The sequence below is a fragment of the Ziziphus jujuba genome, chromosome 7 (genome assembly GCF_031755915.1).
Source record: "Ziziphus jujuba cultivar Dongzao chromosome 7, ASM3175591v1".
In the NCBI taxonomy this organism is placed as follows: domain Eukaryota; kingdom Viridiplantae; phylum Streptophyta; class Magnoliopsida; order Rosales; family Rhamnaceae; genus Ziziphus; species Ziziphus jujuba.
Window position 1 is genome coordinate 9,716,879 of NC_083385.1, and position 21,332 is coordinate 9,738,210.

At 30.3% G+C, this 21,332-nt stretch overlaps 1 protein-coding gene across 1 annotated transcript; it reads right to left on the minus strand.

The window, feature by feature from the left end:
• Positions 1-6,325: 6,325 nt before the first annotated feature.
• Positions 6,326-8,814, minus strand: LOC107424406 (cytochrome P450 84A1). The gene is made up of 2 exons (XM_048479405.2): positions 7,806-8,814; positions 6,326-7,320 (listed from the first exon to the last, which is right to left on the minus strand). Exons 1-2 carry the CDS (start codon positions 8,724-8,726, stop codon positions 6,700-6,702), a joined length of 1,542 nt encoding a protein of 513 aa, XP_048335362.1. The 5' UTR covers positions 8,727-8,814; the 3' UTR covers positions 6,326-6,699.
• Positions 8,815-21,332: the final 12,518 nt, after the last annotated feature.

Sequence of the window (21,332 nt, forward strand, 5' to 3'; positions counted from 1 at the left end):
TTCAGATAAGAATGTTTCCAAAAAATAAGTTATTCACACAAAAATATTTCCAAAAGATCAAAATCACTTTAAGCGATGTTATACTCAAAAAGTCTAATTAAGGTCTAAGAAATGAAATTTGATGAAAACTACTCCGGGATATGAAGCGTGTGAAGGGAAGACAGCATGATCATCGAAAATATGATGGTTCCAACCTCTGACATCTTGAGACATGGTCGGACAGGATCTTAAATAGTATAGCATTTCTTCTTTTGGTGGAAAGTTTTTCCTATTTCGGATATATTAATGAAACAGGAATTTTTATTTTTTTTTTAAGGTAAATTTGGGAATTTTTCTTTGTATTGGTAGTTTCACTGAACATTATAAATAGTACAAGTTTTAATTGTTGCAAAAAGGAAATGGAAAACTGCAGAATGAAGTCTGGTTTATAAATTGACAGTTCCATTTGTCTATCAAATGGTTTGTTAACTCTATTAAAAACTTCATGGTTCAATCACACTGATTCTGATGCAAGTATGGAATGAATAAAGTAACTCCAGCGCAGCGACAAGATTTTAGTTAGAACATCAGTTTCACTCAAATCGATGTCTATGTTGTAATTTGCATGTAATAAGCTCTTGGTTTCCAAGTGCAGGAAGATAAGGGAAGAATATGAACTATTTGATTTATATATATATATATATATATATATACTAGATATCTTCTTCAGTAACGTGGTCCATATTAATTTTAGCATTTATGGGTAAAACTTTGTCTTGTATATTTTCCTGTTTACTGTTCGAATCAATAATTTCATAAAAGAAAAAACAAATTGTTCGTGCTCGTGTTTTTTACAATAATTGGATTAACAATGCAATATGATTCCACCCTCCATGGTATTGGGGAATTGGACCCACCAGAAACGCAGTAAAGTGAGTGGGCTACGTTTAGATGGGATAGCAGCCCACTCTCGGCGTGTTTTTTTTTTTTTTTTTTAATTATAAGTTATCCCAAATTCATTCCCATTGTTCGAACCCTTCAATTACTGAAGTTATCCTTTTCATCTTTCGGCGTGTTTTTGACACCGATGAAATGGTCCTTTTTCTGCCCATTTCTTTTCCTTCTTGTTTTATGAGTGAAAGCAAACAAAACAGGAAAGTCAATTGGTAGATATGGACTCCATACAAAAAGATTATATGTTGGATCTGCGGGGCCCGCCCTTATTAAATTCTTCCCTACGGAAATAGTATATGAAAGAATTAAACTGCTCAATCTGCGCTTTTACCATTTACATTAAATCCAGAGCAATTTTTCTATCTTGTCAAATTTTGATCTCTAACAATCCATTAATTTTTCTGATAGCAGTTTTAATGAAATTTTGAATTTGTAGTTTATTTGAACATCTTAAAAAAAAAAAATTAAAATAAAATAATATATTTTTCATAATAAAAATTATCTTTTAGATTAAATAATAAATTTTTAAAATTTTCTCTAATTCCCATTTTATTTTAATCTATTTTTTTTATATAAATTATCTATTAAATATTATAATAATAGTATTAAAATATTCTGTATTAAATTAAATTAATATAATATTAAATAAATAATAAATTTAACTCTTTATTTTGGAGAACTAAATCCCATTTTTATATTAATAATTTAAAAAAAAAACCTTTAAAGCTTTTTGTTTTTTAAATTTAACTCTTTAATATAAAAAAATGATAAATTTAAAAAGTTACTTAGAAATGTTCTTAAATGTGTACAAAGGAAATCCCGACATGGAATGTAGAAGTGCCGATCAAGGCTATCCAGCCACAAAATACAAAGAAAACAAAACCCCATAACCACCATTTATAAATCATTTTAATATTTCTTTAATATCAAAGAACATATATTCACTTGTTACTTATTCAAAACAAATTTTCTTAACATTTTGGAACTCTTTTTACGCACCGAAAGGGCCAAAATGGCCAAGAGGGCCAAAAGGTTAACGCGCTTAGGCACAATAAAAAGGGTTATTATAAACTCCTCTGCTCCTGTATCTTTTGGAGATGGAAAAAATAAAAAAACAAAAACAAAAACAAAATGAAGTTCGAAATATAAAATATAAATGTTACCAAATGGTGGCTAAAAATTATTAACTGATTATTAAAAAAGTTCAGAATTCTAATCCAAATATAAAAGTTATAAGCGACAAAATGCCATTTGCTTTGGTTAATACAAGATAAAATTAAATAGTCTTTAAACCATTTATTTTTACATAATTATTCTATAATTAAATCACATCAATATTTTAAAATCATATTAATTATTTTTTATTATATATAAATTGATGATTAAAAGCTATATGATTTTTTCCGACAAACACGTACACATGTGATATAACACACATATCCAACTATATAGCCTTTAAAAAACAAAAAACAAAAAATAAATAAATAAATCAATGTACAGCCTTTTACCGTGGCAAAATATATCCCCAAGGGAAAAATTTCAAGTGCTCCCGGAGTACTCGGGATTCACAACTGCTTCGTATCATATGATGCTATATGGTTGACTTTACACGTCATATAACACATCAGTCCTCTCTCTCTCTCTCTCTCTCTCTCTCTCTCTCCTCTCTTTCGAAAGCCGGCACTTTCTCTCTCCTCTTTCTTCTCCTTCCCTTCTTCTCTTGAAGCACCGGATGAATCTGTGACAGACCAAAATATGATACCACCACCAACTTCCTTTAATCCAAAAACCAGAAATGTCAAAGGATTAACTCCATTCATCAACAAAAATTTCAAATAATGCTCTTTGTTATTCTTTCTCTTCTACAGATTGCTCCAAAATCTAAACCCATCTCTCATCAACAACTTTTGGCATATATTTGTTCATCATTATTAAAGGTGGTCTTTTATTGCTCGGATTAACCATGACTTTAACCACCAAAAAAAAAAAAAAATCCCAAATTTAATAGTCATTTAAACCCAGAGGATGAGTTCATCATTGGAGATTTTCCAATTTCAATTTTGTTTTTTTTTTTTTTTGGTTTCCCATTTTGGGTTCATTTGTCTATTATTCTATTTTGCTATTTTGTGAACGAATGATTTGAGTGGTTCTATTTTGCCATTGTTGAAAGATTGAAGATCTGGTTCGACTTTGGTTTTTTGGAGCAAGAGAGAAGGAGAAGAAAAAGAAAGAGAAGAGCCGGTAGCCGGTGGCGAGAGAAAGGAGAGAATTATTTGACATGGAAAGTATTCCACATGTCATCCAATAATATGAAAGAGTTGTGAATCCTGAATAGTTGGGGGAGTAATTGAAAATTTAAGAGAGAATCCCATGTGGAAAACTGTATCCATGAAAACGCGGGTGGGGACCTTGTAGAAATATAACATTTCGAAGATTCTGATTTCCCTCCATCGGCCGACACCCAACCTTCTTTATGTAAAGAAGGCCCACACCAACCTCAGAGCCACAGGTCATAAATGCAAATATCCTCCATCTTCTTTTTCTAACACAAATTTCCATGATTTTTATCCCCAAAAAAAACACAAATATGCATGATATTATTTGCATTTTTGTTGATATTTTTATACTTTTTGTTTTTTTTTTGGCTAAAAAAACTATATTGTGAAATAGAATTATTTAAAATAATAATAAAATTTATTAAAATTTAAATCTCAATTCTCAAATATTTTTTCATGTTTCATATTAATACGGATAAAAATATTAAATTTATTAGTAGTTATCATAATGTCTATAATTATCAATTAGATTAAAAAACATAAATTTTTACAAAAATATTAAAGAAATATTATACTTGTCAATGCTGATTGGTAAATTTATTATTGATGCCAATATCTATTATTTTATTATCAATTATTTATAATTTTTTTCATTTTTAATAATTTTCATTTTTAATAATTTTCATTGACATCAATATCTATCTATATTTCTGTAACATGTTAATATTTTAATTATATTTATCTGTTGCCATAATCTTTTTTTTGACTTTATAAATACCTCATGTCAGTGTTATAAACATCAAATCAAAAGCATACGCCACACCGGATTAATAGTGTAGGATCATTAATGGGCTTATTAAGACTTAACCTCAATTCTCAAAGTCACAATGTGAATTGGCTTTTTTCCATTGAACTACCACGGCCGAATTTCTATTAGTCTCGAAGCATTGTAATTTTTTTCAAACTACCACCTTCAATAGTAAGTTTTATATATCTCTTAATGCTATTTTATGAATTACTTTGTTTTTCTTTTAAAGAAAAAGGAGACATTTAATTAAGAAATAACTGAACTATTACAAGCATCATCCTGAATAATAGAAAATAACCACACAGGTGGCACTTCTGTCCAGGACTCAAAACTAGACGGTGACAAAGAGCGTTGAGCTAACTCGTGAGCAGCTTTATTACTCTCTCCAGGACCATAAGAACAGGTAAAAGCACCCAGCAACATTAAGACTAAACCTTGCCTGAGACTCTTTTTACGCATAAACCTTTCATATATATATCTTTTTACGCATAAGCCACTTCCCCATGCATCTATAAGTTAGTTCCAAAAGTCCACCGAATGAATTTTTTTTTTTTTTTGGAATCCTAAATAAACGATTATAATTAAATAACATTGATTAAATCCTACAAATTTGATTGTCTTCCACTCCATCGGAGAAGATAAATTAATTAATTAAACACAGATACTGGATCTTAATTGATTAAGTGGGGAATTATTCCCCAAACAATAATAATAAATAAAAATAAATAAATAAAAACGACCGATTCAATAAGATGGTATTGAATTAACCAATATCGTCCATGTTCCATGAAGCTGAAAATTGAAGAAACATATTATAAAAGGGTGTAATATATATTGGATAGATAATTCGAGCTTATAATAACCCAAAAAGTCTTCACCATCCTTTACCATTATTAAATAATGGAAAGAATACGAAAGGAAGGCCTCGTGTCCTTCTCAAATGTCCTTACACCACCTACTACAATCTCAGACACATGTTCAAATTTAAGTGGATACGAACCCAGCAGCTTAAATAACATATTAATTTTACCCAAGAAAACATAAGCAATACATTAGCAGCCCGTCACTTTTGATAAACGACAGCGCATTACCTAATAGCTGGGCCATCTATCTGGCTTTTTGATTTTTGGTGAAACACTAGGCTATCTGGCTTTGTTTGCCACATTTTGGGTTTTATCTGGCTCTCTCCTATTTATTTGTATTTATGTGTAAACAGTAACAATCATTTCAAAATGGCAAATTAAGTGAGATTGACGTAGCATTTATATTTTGGAAGTGATGGATGCAAAACATGGGTTGGAGATAATTATTATTATAATGATAAAAAAAAAAATTTAAAACGAAAAGCTGTACCAAATTTGCAGAATCAAATCCAAAAGGTGTAGTTTTTTTTTTTTTTTTTTTGGGAAAGATTCAAAAGGGGTAGTTGGTTGGTGTTAGATAACAGTTGCTAGTACTAAATGAGTTTTTTTTTCCTTTTTTTGGAAGTAAATACTAATAAATGAGTTATTAGCCCAACAAAAACCATTCATTATATTCACCAAAAAACAAAATTATTCACTATATAATTAATTCCACAACAAATGATGTCCATTGACGATCTGGCTGTATTTTTCTGGTACAAATTGAATTTCATATCAAAGCTAAGCAAAGGGGATATAAATGTAAGAAACGAGCATCCAATTATATTATATGGATGAGATAGACAAATTAGGGGCAGTTTGTGAGACGTTAGTTATATTTAATTTTTCATCACTTTTGCAATATCAAATGACGAAGGTAAAGACCCTTTTTTTTTTTTTTTAAGACAATAATTGAAAATTTATTCAGGTTTAATATTAGAAAACAAATTGAAGGACTAAAATGCCCTCAAAACGTTATCATGTAAATTTGGGAACTCATGACAAGGGCAAATGTGGGAAGTCATATTATATATTGAAGGTGGGAAATTTAAACACTTCAATCTTTTATTAGAAAAAGGAAAAAGAAGCCAGGTAGATGAATAAACAAACAATGCATGCAACCGACTTCCATTATATATGATAACCGTGTAACATTCAAAATCGTATGACTTTCGAATTCGAGTTGTATGCTTTTCTTTTTATCTTTTTCTTTATACGTCGGCTTCTAATTGTATTTTCAAGTGTTGGAATTATCTTGTGTGATATATTCAATACAATCCACAATAACGTGTCCCCTCAAATTCTCTCACTTTAAATTGTCTTTTTCATTAATCAATCTTGACCCAAAAACAAAAAAAATTCAACTCCAAGGTAGGTAAATGTTTATTTATCTTTTCACCTAAACATTTTTAAAAATAATAACGTGTAAACCTTTTTATTTCAAGTGTATTTAAATAAAAAAAAAAAAAGAGAAATAATAATACATGCAATTTCCACATGAACCAAGTGAAAAAGCTTTTATCCACAAAGAAAGAGAAACAATATTCCCTCGTTTTTATCAATTTTTTTTTTTCAGTTATTTTTTTCTGGTTCTTCCCAAATATTTAATATTTAAAAAAAGAAAGCAAAAAGAAAAATAAAAAGAAAAACCCATTCAGATTTCACCTGTGGCCGCACGTTGCATCTGCAAACATATAGAAGAGAGACTCCAAATACAACTTAATTTCCTTCCTCGCTCCAACGTGTTTGTTTTTTTAAATTTTTTTTTTTTTTTTGGGGCTCAGAGAGGACACAACACGCGTTTGCTCGGTACGGCAATGAGTCGACTCGCTCTTGGAGCGGTGAGTCCGAAGACATCGTTCATATCGAGCTCACTCGGTTTCATCCCATCGGGTAATTCCCACGAAAAACAGTGAAGAAGATGGCTGACGGCCAATTCCAGCGCGAAGAGGCCCAATTGCATACCCGGACAAGACCTCCGACCCGACCCGAAAGGAATGAACTCGAAATTGCTCCCTTTGAAATCGGGCACGCCTTCTTTGAGAAACCTGGAAGGCCTGAACGTGTCAGCATCTTCCCAGGAATTGTGATCCCTCCCAATCGCCCACGCGTTGATCATGACGCGCGATTTCTTGGGAATGTAGTAGCCGGCGATCTCGGAGTCCTCGGAGGTCTCGTGGAGGAGAAGAGGAATCGGTGGGTGGAGTCTAAGCGTCTCTTTGAATACGCATTTGAGATAAGTCAGTTTCTCGAAGTCGCTCTCTTCGATCCGCCGATCAAGACCAACCACTTCGGCGAGCTCTTGTTGGACCTTCTTTAGGTCTTCTGGGCTTCTCATTAACTCCGCCATTGTCCACTCTATTGCTGATGCCACTGTCTCTGTCCCACCGAACATTACATCCTACAATTCCAAATAAATAAATTCCAATTAAATTAAATTTAGATCACAATTCAAGTTCAATATAAATAATTTTGCTAATTCCCAGTCAATTACATATAATCTATCAATTATAATTATATTAGCTGGTATATTACATATAATTAGATCATATAATCTATCAAAATCAATAAATTATATATAATTGATCACAAATATCTACTTTAACTTATAACATTGTTAAATTAGTAAACCAATAAATTATATATATAATTGATGGAATATGTCCACTTCAATTTATAAAATTGTTAAATTAGTGACTTAACTCTAAAAAGTTTGGAGTGGTAGGTGCAATAACCTTAACATTATCTCTCACATGTACACGTGATAACTTTCTCTTTAATTTTTGGATCGAATTATCAAATTTTGAATCTTAAAAGCGTTAAAAAGTGGATATAATAGGTACACGAAATTATATCAACAAATATTGAAAATTTAGGTGGACATACCATGATGATGGCTTTGATATTATCTCTGGTGAGTGTGATTGAGTTTTGTAAATCCTCAGATTCTTTAACTTTGGCTTCGTCACTGTAAAAAGCTAATAACTCATCCACCATGTCAGTGTCCACATCGTCGGGGCCATTCTTGTTCGCCTTCTTTTGTATGTGGTCGTCGATGATCCTATCGATAAATCCGTCCAGCGACGCGCGAGCTTTCGCGAGTCTGTTATTGAGTCCCTGCGGGTCGACCCAACCAAGCCAAGGAATAAAGTCAGCGATATTAAAAGCTCCGAAAAGCTTTGAAAATTCCTGCAGTATGCTTATGAACTCGTCCTGTCCTTCTTGAGTGCTGGTGCCGAAAGCCGCTCTGTAGATAATATCCCTCGTAAGGGCAAAAACCAACTCTCCGACGTTCACCGCCGTGCCGGTATTGGCGGCGACGATGCCGACAGTCTTATCGACCTCGTCGCGGACGGAGTCCCAAGACTCGGCACGTTTGCGGCTGAAGAGCTTCATGACGCAGAGCTTGCGCATCTGGCGCCAAAAGGGACCGTAGTGAGCGAAAGCCATGTCCGCTCGGTCGTAGGTGAGGTAGCTGATGGCTATGGTGGCGGGACGGTTAGAGAAAATGCTGTCCTGAACCTGAAGAACCTCACGTGCCACGTCAGGTGACGAAACAGCGAACATGTGCACGTAACCCATTTTGAGGTGGAAGAGACCGCCGTATTGCTTAGCGAGTTTGGCCAGTCCTCTGTGTGTTAACTGATCCATCATCGACATGTTTCCGATTATGGGTAAACCCTTCGGTCCCGGTGGAAAAGGCTTCTTTCTCCTCATAAAGACTAGACCCAACAAAAATAGTAAAGGGGCAATAAATAGAAACGCCATGGGTAAAGGAGGTTGAAGAGCTTCTATGAGATTATCCATGGCTATATTATGACACACTGTTTGTTTTGTGTTTTTATGTGTGTATGTGACACTGCAACTATGATTTGTTGCTAGGTTAGGGGGAGATATAACAGGTTCCTTATATACACAGTCCTAGAAGCTCCTTTTGGAAGTATTCGTGCAAGTTGGTCTCTTTGATTTTTTCTTTTTTTTTTTTCTTTTTTTTTTTTTCCAATTAGTTTAGGCTAAATCAAATATTTCCAAATATTTTTCGTCCACTATTTGTATTGTTTCACTTTTAATAATTAAAGATTGTATGAATTGGTATTACCGTCCTTAAATGAATTAAAAGTACTTATACGAGTACTTTTTTTTTTTTTTCTCTTTTGCAAGAAAAACGCATATATTGTGTCAATGAATTATTCCTCTAAATCGATAGTCCTTATTCATGAATTTATTAAATATTTGATTTGATGGTTCCCACTATTTTCAAGAATGGTTGGTACTTTTAATCCCAAAAAAAAAAAAAAAAAAAAAAAAAACTAAGTTATGGTTGGTATTTCATTTAAAGGACCATGTGAATGTTTATAAAAGCCTCCTTACATCATTATAATGTTACACAAGGATGACATGGTAATTTAGGTGATAAAGATTTAAATAAAGTATATATTATAATTTTAAACTTTTAATATATATAAGACAATCACTGTACAGATAACTACTCATAAATTAACTATATTAAATAACAGTATATATATTAAAATATGCAAACGTGAATCATCATGATTGCTACAGTTTACGCCCAAAATGAAAAAATCTGTATATAATGTGTCACAACAAAAGTACTGTATCAATCAAGCGAAATTTTGTCTTGCTTTAATTAAATTAATTTATATAAATTGTTCAGCAATAAAAACGATTATAATAATAAATTATGTATAAACAAAACAATCCATAACTGCATATATATATTAATACATGTTGCTTCCCTGCAACAAGCTAAGGCAGTCTTTCTATTCAATAATTTTTCTCATTTTCAATCAATAATAAGAACAAAATATTACTTTCATATAATTGATATTGTTTTTGCACTTATGCGTTTCAAATTCACATTTTTTGAAAAGAGACTTTCCAGACATTGGTCCTTAGTAACTTCCACGAGTAGAATGCTTCTTTATCTTGACAAACATGGATTGCCTAATTAAAACATTTCAATCGGAGTTTGGTAAACTGATCAAAATCGGATTCAAAACATGATCATATTCGCAATTGGAAAATTTGTTTTTGTTTTTTGTTTTTTTTTTTTTAATATTTCAATTGGATTAATATATATATTTTTGAAATAGAAGATGGTCCTTTTAAAAAAATAACAGATGTCATTAATACCAAAAATCACTACGTTTACAGATAATTAACTTATATTCAATAAATTGACCATCAAAATTTATTTGAAATAAGAAAACTAAATTATTTCACCAGAAATATCATATCAGAATTTATAGTATTCTTTGCTTTGAAGTAAATATTTTATCTCGTTTTACTCAAAAAAATAAAAAAATAAAAAAATAAAACAGTATAAAGTAAATATTTTATGTCAAAAGAAACAAATGTTCTCAAAGCGTAACTGCTTGTCTTCGTGAAACAAGAGGAGAAGCCATGAACTAGCTAGTGTACTGTTTTTGTAGTTATATTCGGTGAAAATTTAAAGCACAAAAACTTGTTTGATTTATTTATTTTGAAAGAAAAAGCTTACATTATTTTAAATTTGAGGGATATTTATTATCAGTCATTCTTTTACTGTGGTTCAACATATTAATAATTTATGGTAAAAACGTATTAAAAAAAAAAAAAAACTAACAATAGAGTGGAACTTATTTTTTGTCTGTATTAAAAAATATTTTTTAAGACTTTAAAATATAAATTATATTTATTTAAAATAATAACTTTTGTTTTAAAAAATTTTAATCACCATTTCACTCCTTTACTTGAAAAAAAAAAATCTCATAAAATAACGTTCTGAAAGTGCATTATAACCCAACCACAATGCTTAAGTACTCTTTCTCTCTCGAAGGAAAAAAAAAAAATGTATATATATATATATATAAATAAAAGGAAAACAGAAATTCAACGTGCAACATGCTTAGCTCCAAATAAAAATGGTCTTTGTGATACAATTCATCAAAGCTGAATGGCGAAAGATTTGATGCTTGAACTTAATGGTATTTTGAGTCGCTCTCATGGTTAGACATTAGAACCATCGACCGACTCATTTCACCATTTCATTAATTTTTTGTAATTCAAAACTATTATTATCCGAATGATTTAATTTTTGCTATAATAGATTATCTACAAATCAATCTAAAATGTCTATGATGCAGCCAAAAAAAAAAAAAATCTAAAATTTCTATTATACTTTAAACCTAAGATAAGATTTGGATTGCGTAATTTAGCATCATTCAAACGTCATTATTATTTAGAATGTAATTAAATTAAATTTCTCAAAGTTTTGGGGTTTTATGAATAATAATAAAATAAAAGAACAGTTTATTCTTGTATCAATCAATTAGGGTGATCTATCGATGTGAAAGCCACTTAATTCTAAAGAACTTAGCTTTTCATTAGGCACAAAATCCCAGCTAGAGACGGCAAAAAGTACAGCATTATGAGCAATGGAGGGTCTTTCAATAACCGAGTAATTGCAGGAATTGAAATTTTAGGCATTAGGTGGACCAGCACTTGGAGATAAAGACTCTGGATCACCTGTTTTTGGATAATTCTTCTACAAACATTTTGGCATGAGTAAAAATAATAACAAAAAATCAAAACATTATATCATAATGATCATTTTAAAATCATATCAATAAACTTTTACAATATATCAAAATTTTATAGAAAAAACTATGTAAAAATGGATGAAGCAGAAACCACATGATTTTTTTGCCAGCGTTTGGACCATCAAAATCCCCAAAATTGCAAGTCATAATATAAAATTAAAAATTAAATAAAAAGGTAAAAACCTCTTGTTTATTATTTATTTGTGCTAGTGAAATCAAACATACATTTTCACACCCTATGGCCAAGCTTTTAAGTAAGCTAACTGATATTTGGAACCCATGGGTTAGACATGTGGAGGGAATGGGTCCACTATGGATAGCGAAGAGGCTACTAACGATTGTGACCTTGTGTTTTCATAAAAATGTTGCAATTATTGCCTGGTTGTTGTGGTTTTGATAATTGCTATATGTACTTACCTACTTCTGTTCGATTCATAATTAGGAGACTGTTTCTTTTCCTATTACAAAACACCATGTGAATTCGACCAGTAGTTTATGGCATCCATGATTAATCTTATTCCTAAATATTATATAGTGCTTTTTTTTTTTTTTTTGAAAGAAAAAATATATAATGCTTTTTTGTTGTCCTCCAATGAAAATTTATATTCCTTCAATAATAAAATGCAGTGGTACATAACGTATTATTATTATTATTAGTAGTTTATGAAGAAAAAGGTTGAAATAAATAGAAGTTAATAAGGCAATCTGCATACATATAATATATAGCTATGCAGGTATAATCCAATTTCTGACCAAAATAATAGCATAAGGTTGAGCTGTCCGTTTGAACAATCTTTTAACTTCATTCCGAGGAGACTTGAAGTAACATAATATGAAACTATCAACAGGAAGAAAGTGACCATACGTTCCCTTCAATGTCGGATGGTAAAAGGAAGTTCTAGATTGATTCACCAAAATATAAGATCAAATATTCCAAGCGTGTTAACTGTCAACACGATACCATTATTAATAGATCCATAAAAATTTAAAGCTATATCATACAGTATGCTACGCCATTTCATTCTGACTTTTAATTGTACAAATCCATTATTAGTTCCAAGTTGGTTTTAGGAAATAACAATACAAGAAGATAATTCCTAGCCAAAAAAAGAAAAAGAAAAAAACAAAAACAAAAATTAGTGGTTCTTTATGTGACACTTGTAACAATTGAAAAAGAATTTCGACAGGATAGACACCTTTTCAGCAGTGGAAACGTGGGCTCCAACCTATTAAAGGAACAGAAAAAAAAAAAAAGTTAATAAAAAATCTCAAATTGTGGTTAACAAATTTCGAAAAAAGAAATTGTGTTAAACTAAAATTACGTGTTGTGATTGATAAACAAAAATGTTATTTGTCATGGTGATTAAAAAAATCTATGCCGATAACTAGATTTTTAGTTTAAAAAAGTCATATTTTATTTAAATTAGATCACCATGTTAGCGTGGGTTCCACTCCAAATAATTTGTTTCTTTTTCCCTTTTTTTTTTTTCTTGTTGGACTAAAAAATTACAAATAAACAAACGTGATGAAATAGTTGATACGTGGAAACGGAAGTTTATCGCTTTATTTATCACAGCGGTGAGAAAGCGTGGAGTGGTACGTGACGAGAAGTGGACGCGTGCTGGTGGGCTAAAAGCCTAAAAGTCAAAACATTCATACCAGTCTCGTGGTCAAAACTTTTACGTCGGTGTTTTCTGGGTCCTGATTTTTTATTGTTCTTGTTCTGTCGTATTAGCTGAAATGTTCAAACTGGTGGTCTTAAAAATAAAATAATATATATATATATATATATAGAGCCCCCGTTGCCAAATATGAACATGGGAACTAAATTGGCCATTAATTCTTGAGAGAAGGCCGAGCAAACCACCAAACCCAGAGAGGGACTTGTATTTACTTAAAACCGAAAACTGAAAGCGGAAACTTTGACAATTTGATTTTGAAACTAGAATTGAAATTGTCAAGCAGAATAGTAATATTAAGACTTGTACTGCATGACACAACCTAAGCATAAAGGTCTTAACAATTATTTGGCTTTAACATATTCAGTCCATTCCTGTTTGGTTGGGTCTTTCTCTGATGCGACTTTTGGCCCCCCTCTTTAGAGTCCTTGTGATCTGGTCCACTTTTCATATTAAATTCATAGGCTTAGACAAGCATGATCAAATACCCGCGTAAAATTTAATCTAACTGTGATTTTATATTTTTCCACCGATTAAATAGACACATCCCACTTTAATTTTACAAGGCAAAGAACCCGTTCGAAGTTTCAAGAACTTTGTTAAACTTTTTGAAATACTTGTAAAATAAATACTAATTTATACAGTCAACATTATAAATTTTGATAAGTATTCCAACTTGCCAGTTGCAAACTGAGTTTCTAGAGCATTGCTGATGATATCATATAGAGATATATATGAAAAGCAAAAGGCTGGAGAGAAGTGCTCCGAAAAAGACTGCATATAATAGTAGTAGATAGTATTTGACCGTTTCCACGGTTAAAATCAGGCGGCGGGAATATATTAAAAAATAATAATAAAAAGGAGTAAAAACAACCTAATAGTAGTTTTTTTTTTTTTAAATAATAATTATGTGTTTATCCCAAAAAAAAAAAAATACTAAAATATGTGATAAAACTAAATTTGTTTCCATTAGATTTCATCCAATTTTATTTATGAGGTATGGACAAATAGTATATCGCATTACTTGATATTTAGAGTTTGATTGAGAAATTTGATAATATATATATATATATATTTGTTTTGGTAATAGTTTGATTTGTTTTGTTTGATTAAGAAATTTGATTAGGATATTTATTTTGTTTTGTTATCAAAAATAAATAAAAACCTATCGTTTTTGCAGCACTTCACTAAAAATAGAAAAATAAAAAAATAAAAAAATCCCATTGTTTTAGCGTAATAGAAAAATGTCTGTTCTTTTTATTTAATGTATAGATTCGAACCATTTTAAAACACTTGATGGTATTCATTTTAAATACCACTTGCATAAATGTAAAAATGGTTGGTTCTCTTACTAATTTCTTTTTGGTTCAACTAACCAAAACCCCTAATAGAAAAGGTCCAATGTTTATTAAGTACTACTTCTATATACCCATTGTTGTTAATTAACAAGTGCAACCTGTACAAGTTTTTATAACGGAAATAATATAGAAACAACATGATTTGGCTTATAGTCAACTCAAGAAACTCTCCCTCTTTTCATTATTATTATTCTTATCTTCATCCTCCTGATATCACCCATCAACATTCTTCCTATAATTGATGAATTACTTATTTTCTTAGGAGAAAGAATCACTTCTTTTTTTTTTTTTGGGGGTTAAGCACTCAATGGTCCCCAAGAAATTGGTACTTCTCATATTTTATTTGCTTCATCATTTTTCTTTCTGTAGTTAAACTCTTTATATTGATTTTTTTGAAAAACAAAATTGAGAATATACTATGTGTCAATTATGCTGTGAGAATTCCTTTCCATCCAAGTAAACATTTTCCTTCCTACTTAAAATAAAATTACTCAAAATGTCCCCGTTTTAAAATGAAATTTGACGTGAATATAAAATTCGCATGAAAATTAATGCAACTCAAATCATTTAGAGATAAAATATTTCATATTTAATATTATATTTTAATTTGTTGAAATGGACATATCATTATTAATTAATGTCATTGCTTGCTTGGATTATAAGTTGAAAAGTTTTAATAGGAAATAGTAGTTAGGGACGAACTCGACATCCCATCTGAAAATGATAATGAAATAATTTTTTACACAAAGAATCGACAAAATATTAAAAGCCAAAACATTTGTTTATGTTTGACTAGAAAAAATCCAAAATATTATTTACAGATTGTCTTTACCTAGCTAACTCAGATCTTATCCTGCAAAAAAAATCACATTAGATATATAATAGTCTCGTTAAAAATTGTTTTATGATCATCAACCTTATTCATTTGTAAAATTTCACATTACGGCTCTTCTTAGATGCTGAAGCAGCTGGACGATAGTAGATTAGAGTGGAATATTTTGAATTTAACCTAATACAAAATTAAAATAATTCAATTCAATCTAATGCAATCCATTGCAGATGCACACTCAATTTTTAAATTATCAATTTCATCATATTTCTTAATTTTTTAACTCCAAGTAAAAATAGCCTTCAGCTGGTGGTTGGGATCTCTGGGTCACGCCGGCTATATTGAAGATGTCGTTGTTGTGTGAGGTGGTGAAGTTTTTAACGTTAAAGGGTTTTTTTATACAATAAAAACAAAAAGGGTTTATACATGATCATCACTACTTGTATAGATCAAAGGCCATAGACACACTTTACCAAGCCGACTTGGTTTTAAAATGCGAGTTTTTTGAACATTCTTTAGAGACAAAAATATGCATGTGTCACAAAATTAATCATTATTAATTGAATTCAAAATGTGTGATGGTTTAGTAGATGAGTCATTACTTTCTTTTTCCTAGCAGTCAGCACACAGACCTAGATCTCAAAACCCCTATCCCCAATATTCCAAAAAAAAAACAAAAAAAAACAAAAAAAAAAAAAACAAAAAACAAAAATTATAATTTGAGAAACTCAACATCATAAATTATCTTATAATTTTATTTATGTGTTGGAAGAAGATTAACTTCAGGTGGGTTTAGTTATATCCCCTTCTGTGTCTCCAAATACATACTTCTACAAAGTTTGCACTTCTCAAAACATGATTATGTAAATCACTTGTCGCTAATTAGAATCCAGTTTCTTCCCCTAAAGGAAACAACTGGAACAACGTGTAGTACGCATAAGAAGCCCTTTTCCATTTAATTACGTCATTGATCATGAAGTAGATTACAAGCCATTCATTTTATCCAAGAATCAAGAAAATTCAAGTTTCCAACCGGCCTTGATTTATCTACAATGGAATATAGCTTATTAGATCAAATATTACTTAGAATTGCCAAATTTGTTTACAGAAGTTTTGAATTAAGTATATCCTTACAAAAAATAGGGTATCATCTACAATCCAAATTGTAGTTAAAAGTCTAGATTTTGTTGCTAATTGTTTTTACCATAACAAATGTTGTTATTATGTTGTGCCAGGAACTCCATGGTTAAAAGCTTTTAACCACTGCTAAAAGCATTTTTGACCACAACAACTTTTGTTAAAACTAATTATTGTAGCTAAAAAGTCACTATTATTATTATTATTATTATTATTATTATTATTATTATTATTATTATTATTATTATTATGTTGTGTAATGTAAAAAGTCACTATTTTATTAATCCAAAATTTAGTAAATGGATTTGGTATACCTATAGCATTTACTTTTATTCTTACTGTCGGTGAGTATAATTATAGCCTTTCTTTATTATATTTTTTTGCCAGGATACTTGACTAAGTCAATTATAATAATAATAATAATAATAATAATAAATCGATCCACAGATTTCAATAATTTCTCTTGGTTTATAATTTTTTTTATAAAAATAATCTAACTTAACTTATACATTTAGTTCTATTCAATATAGATGCTGACGTTTTGGCATAATTAAATTGAGTATTTAGGAAAATGGTTAGTTGCAAACATGTCTATTGAAAACCTTGCCGAATGCCCTATTGCCAAATAGTAAGTGGTAACCTATCAGTAAAACAAAATCCTATTTTTATTCAATTAGTATTTGATATCTTTTAAAAGTTCTGCTAAGCTCGTTCTCCATAAGATCTCCTTTTTTACTCAAAAAAATAAAATAAAATGAAAAAACAATCACAACCAATCCCAATTTGTTTTTTTGTCTCTATTATAATACAACTCTTCTAATAGCAATCTTATGATAATTAAACTTTAATTTAATTACGCTAATGAGAGCCTAAGTAAGAGGAGGCTTTCGTGTATGAATGGGGAATTGGGGATAAGGTTTTCCAATCACCCTCACTTGAAACAGCAATCTCCATTCTTCATGGAGTTTATAAAACAATAAACTATCAAACAGTTTGCAAATCATCTATTACTTGTTTGAAGCTATAATATATTTTTCCAGTGTTTTCCCTATATAAAATGGCAAACATCATAAAATTTGGTGAACCATCATCATCGGCAAAGTTAATTTATAAGAAATATTAAGTATCGTTTGTGTCACACTTGGAATCGATCTTATCAGAACATGCAAGATGATAATGACATCCCCAAGTTAGATCACTAATCTATATACCGTGGACATATAGAGACCAAACTAGTTAGTACGAAGAAATTCTGTATAAACTAATGCTACTATCAAATTAAATTGGTTAAAGCGTTTGAACTAGTAATTGAATTCAAAATAAATTATATATATATATATATAATCATGCTCAAATGAAATTTTTAATATAAGAACTAAAATGGAGTTTTTTTTTTTTTTTTTTTTACTTTTTCTAAATAAAATTTTACTATATTACTAAATCCATATTTAACAATTTCTAAACTTTAAATAGAATTTTAATATTTCATTAAATATATATTTAACAATTTTTAAATTTATCATAGATGGACTTTATTTTACTTTATATAAAAAATTCTCACAAAACTATACATATAAATATAGAATATGGTGTCTCACAACTTCATGAGCTGTATAAATAAATATGGTGTTTTGAATTTACAATCTCATGAGTAAGGAAGGGAGAGATATATCAACTAAATTAATTTCATTCTAAATTGAACACACACACACATATATATATATATATATATATATATATATATATATATATATATTATGCGCAAATATTATATATATCTGTTTTCTAAAGAGCTTACTTTGTAGTTTTTTTTTTTTTTTTTTAATTTTTGTGAAATAAGCTTACTTGTAGCATGGTTTAATGGCTTAGCTTACTTCATGAGGAGTCACTCTGACCTCACACCATTTATCTTTCCACATCGCTATCAAACCTTGCTAGGGGTATTTTTAGTTGCAATATATATATATATATATATATATATATATAATGCTATCCTCATCAATGACTGATCCATAAGCTTAAGTTGGGTTCTAAAAGTGGGTCCAACTTTCATTTTTCTTCTTTTCTTACCTTTTTCAATCATGGAAGTGTGGATATATATGCGTGGGAGGAGAGGAACTTGTGCACTATGGTTGGAATATGTCACAATTCAGATAATCTCTCCATTACAACCCGCTAGCTTAGGCTGGAACACACTATTATAATCTAAGAATTTCTCAACACCAATTTAACATTAGTTTGATTTCTCAACACCAATTTAATATTCTTATTCGATTTGTTTATCAATCACAAACTTTTCAAATTAATTTTTAAAATTCGTAATATATTCAACAATATCACTTTTAATTTCATGAGGCAATGTAATGATAAAATTATTATTTTCTCCACTAAAGTCAAAAGTTCAAATCTACATTCCCAACTTTTATACATGTTCACATACAAACTGATTCTTGAATTTCCGATCATGAAAATTAATTACTCAAACAGGGGACAGGGGAAGGAGGAGGGACTCAAATTTCGAGGCACTATGATATAGAGAAATAGGGCATAATACGGGAGTGTGCGCGCTTCTCAAGACCATCATGATTGGCTGATTTGCCATAAATGGAGCAAAAGTTTGAGTTCGCATGCACAAATAACTAAATGCGTGTTCCATTCGTCCCTCACCGTGTTTTAAACATTCCCAGCACCATAAATTGTTTGGTCCATCGGCAACGATCCATTTAGTGGGATTGATTACTAGACAGTACTGCTCAGTCAAGGTCCTCCACTTTTATATGAGGTTTATTATTTATGGACGATAATTACAATATTTTTACTCTTCATTTTATCATTTGATTAACTTTAAATTTAACACCATCTGTAATGTTTTTTGTCTTTAAATAAGCATATATAGAAACCAATAAATATAGATATCACAATAGGTGGGAAGAAAAAAAGTAAAAAAGTCTTTTATATATATATATATATATTAAAGAAAAGAACCACACAACAACCACAACAAAGACTAAGCCACTATTTGTTATTGACTTTCGATCCCTAATTTTTTTTTTTTTTGCTGTTAGACTAAAGAGATATTTTTGTATGCCTATATTAATTAATATATATATTCAAGTTGAATTTGGCATTTGTTTTCGACCTTTACCTACCAAAAGAATATAGAAGACCTTTACATTTTATATTTTTTAAGTCGTAGAGCTGGTCTTCATAACACCTTCCTTAGACGATATCGTTTTACAAAAATATATCAATTGTTTTTTCTTATTAAAAAATAATCAATTTATAGATCTATAATTAACCAACTACTTGCAAGTAAAACTAATGGATATTATATCAACAGTGATGCTAATAACAACAATCCACATTCATGTTTAGTGAACATGCACTGCAAGCCTATTGGCGTAATGCAGAGTCAAGTGACTAAAATATGAAAGTCGGCAACAGAACAATTGCTTTAAATATGATTGTTGACATTGAACATTGCATAAACGCGTTTGATTATGGCAAATGGCACCACCTAAAAATACGACGTTTGAAGGATTTGCGATATTTGGGCTGCCTAGTTTGGACTATTCGGCCGTAGGTTTTTTTTGGGCGCCTAGCCCGTCTTGACGTGATGGTAGAAAGCCTTTTCAGAAAAAAATGTTTACCAATTTGGTAGTGGATAATTTTAACTTATTATAGCGATTGCAGTTTGCAATAAGCGGTATTTGCTGTTTTAGTTTCTTTTTTTCTTTTTTCTTTTTTTCTTTTTTTAAATTCCTTTCCATTCAACATCACGACCAACCTTTTTTTTTTTTTTTTTTTTTCCTCTTATACTCTTGTATTTCTGGCATTTTTGTTTTATATAACACTCACTTTCAAGCAAACAAACCTTTTGTTTTGTCTTTTTTAAGATTTCCTTCTCAACCATCATCGGTAGCCTGTAACTAAATGCCATAATGACAAAATCTCTGGTTGGCCTGGCTAGTTTGTGGTGGTTGGGATAAAAAAATAAATAAATAAATAGAGTGAGAAAGTTATAAAGGATAAGAGGAAAGAAACTGAAAGGTTAGCTAAGAAAATTATTATAGAAGAAATAAATGGAAAAGAATGAGACCTCCGATTCCTTACCAATAATGCCTGTTTTGAAATAATAGTATTTTGTTTTTTGATGCATACTAGTGTTAAGCCTATTCTAGCCACTTCACTTAGTTTTCACAATTGACATTTCTTTAAAAAAATAATAATAATAAAATAAAATAAAATAAGAAAAAAGGTTGCAATTGAGACAGACCCAATCGTCCATTAGAACTAAATAAACAATGTTAAAGGTGCTATTAAAGTTAACGACTAACCCAATGGCCGAAAATATGGGCTTCTGGCCCATTAACAAATATTCCGCCACCCCAATCCCTAAAAAACGAAATCCAATTCCACAGCCACGGGGCTTTATACCTCCATCCAAATTTTGTATCCATTAGTCTTTTTCTTTTTTCGTTTTTTTCATTTATTTTCTTCGTTGCCAAAGATAGAAACAAAGAAAATCCAATTTTGTTGATCATCATAATATAAATCCTGATGAGAGAAAAAAGAAATAGATGAAGATGATTTTAGACAAGAGAGTAGCTCCAAAGATATAAAACAAAGCTTGAAGAAATGGCAAAGTTGCTAACATGGAGATAAATGATTACACGAACAAGCCCTTAAAAAAAAATATATATCCCCTTGCAAACATTATAATGAACATAACGGTTTGGGACTTCAGGACCTTATCTGGATTGCAATACTTAAAATGATGCAGCTCCCACCAAAAATACGTGGCCACA

Coding starts and splice junctions, on each gene's coding strand:
- LOC107424406 (XM_048479405.2), bottom strand. CDS start 8,726: ATGGATAATCTCATAGAAGCTCTTCAACCTCCTTTACCCATGGCGTTT. Junction 7,321..7,805: donor ATATCAAAGCCATCATCATG/GTATGTCCACCT, acceptor TTGGAATTGTAG/GATGTAATGTTCGGTGGGAC.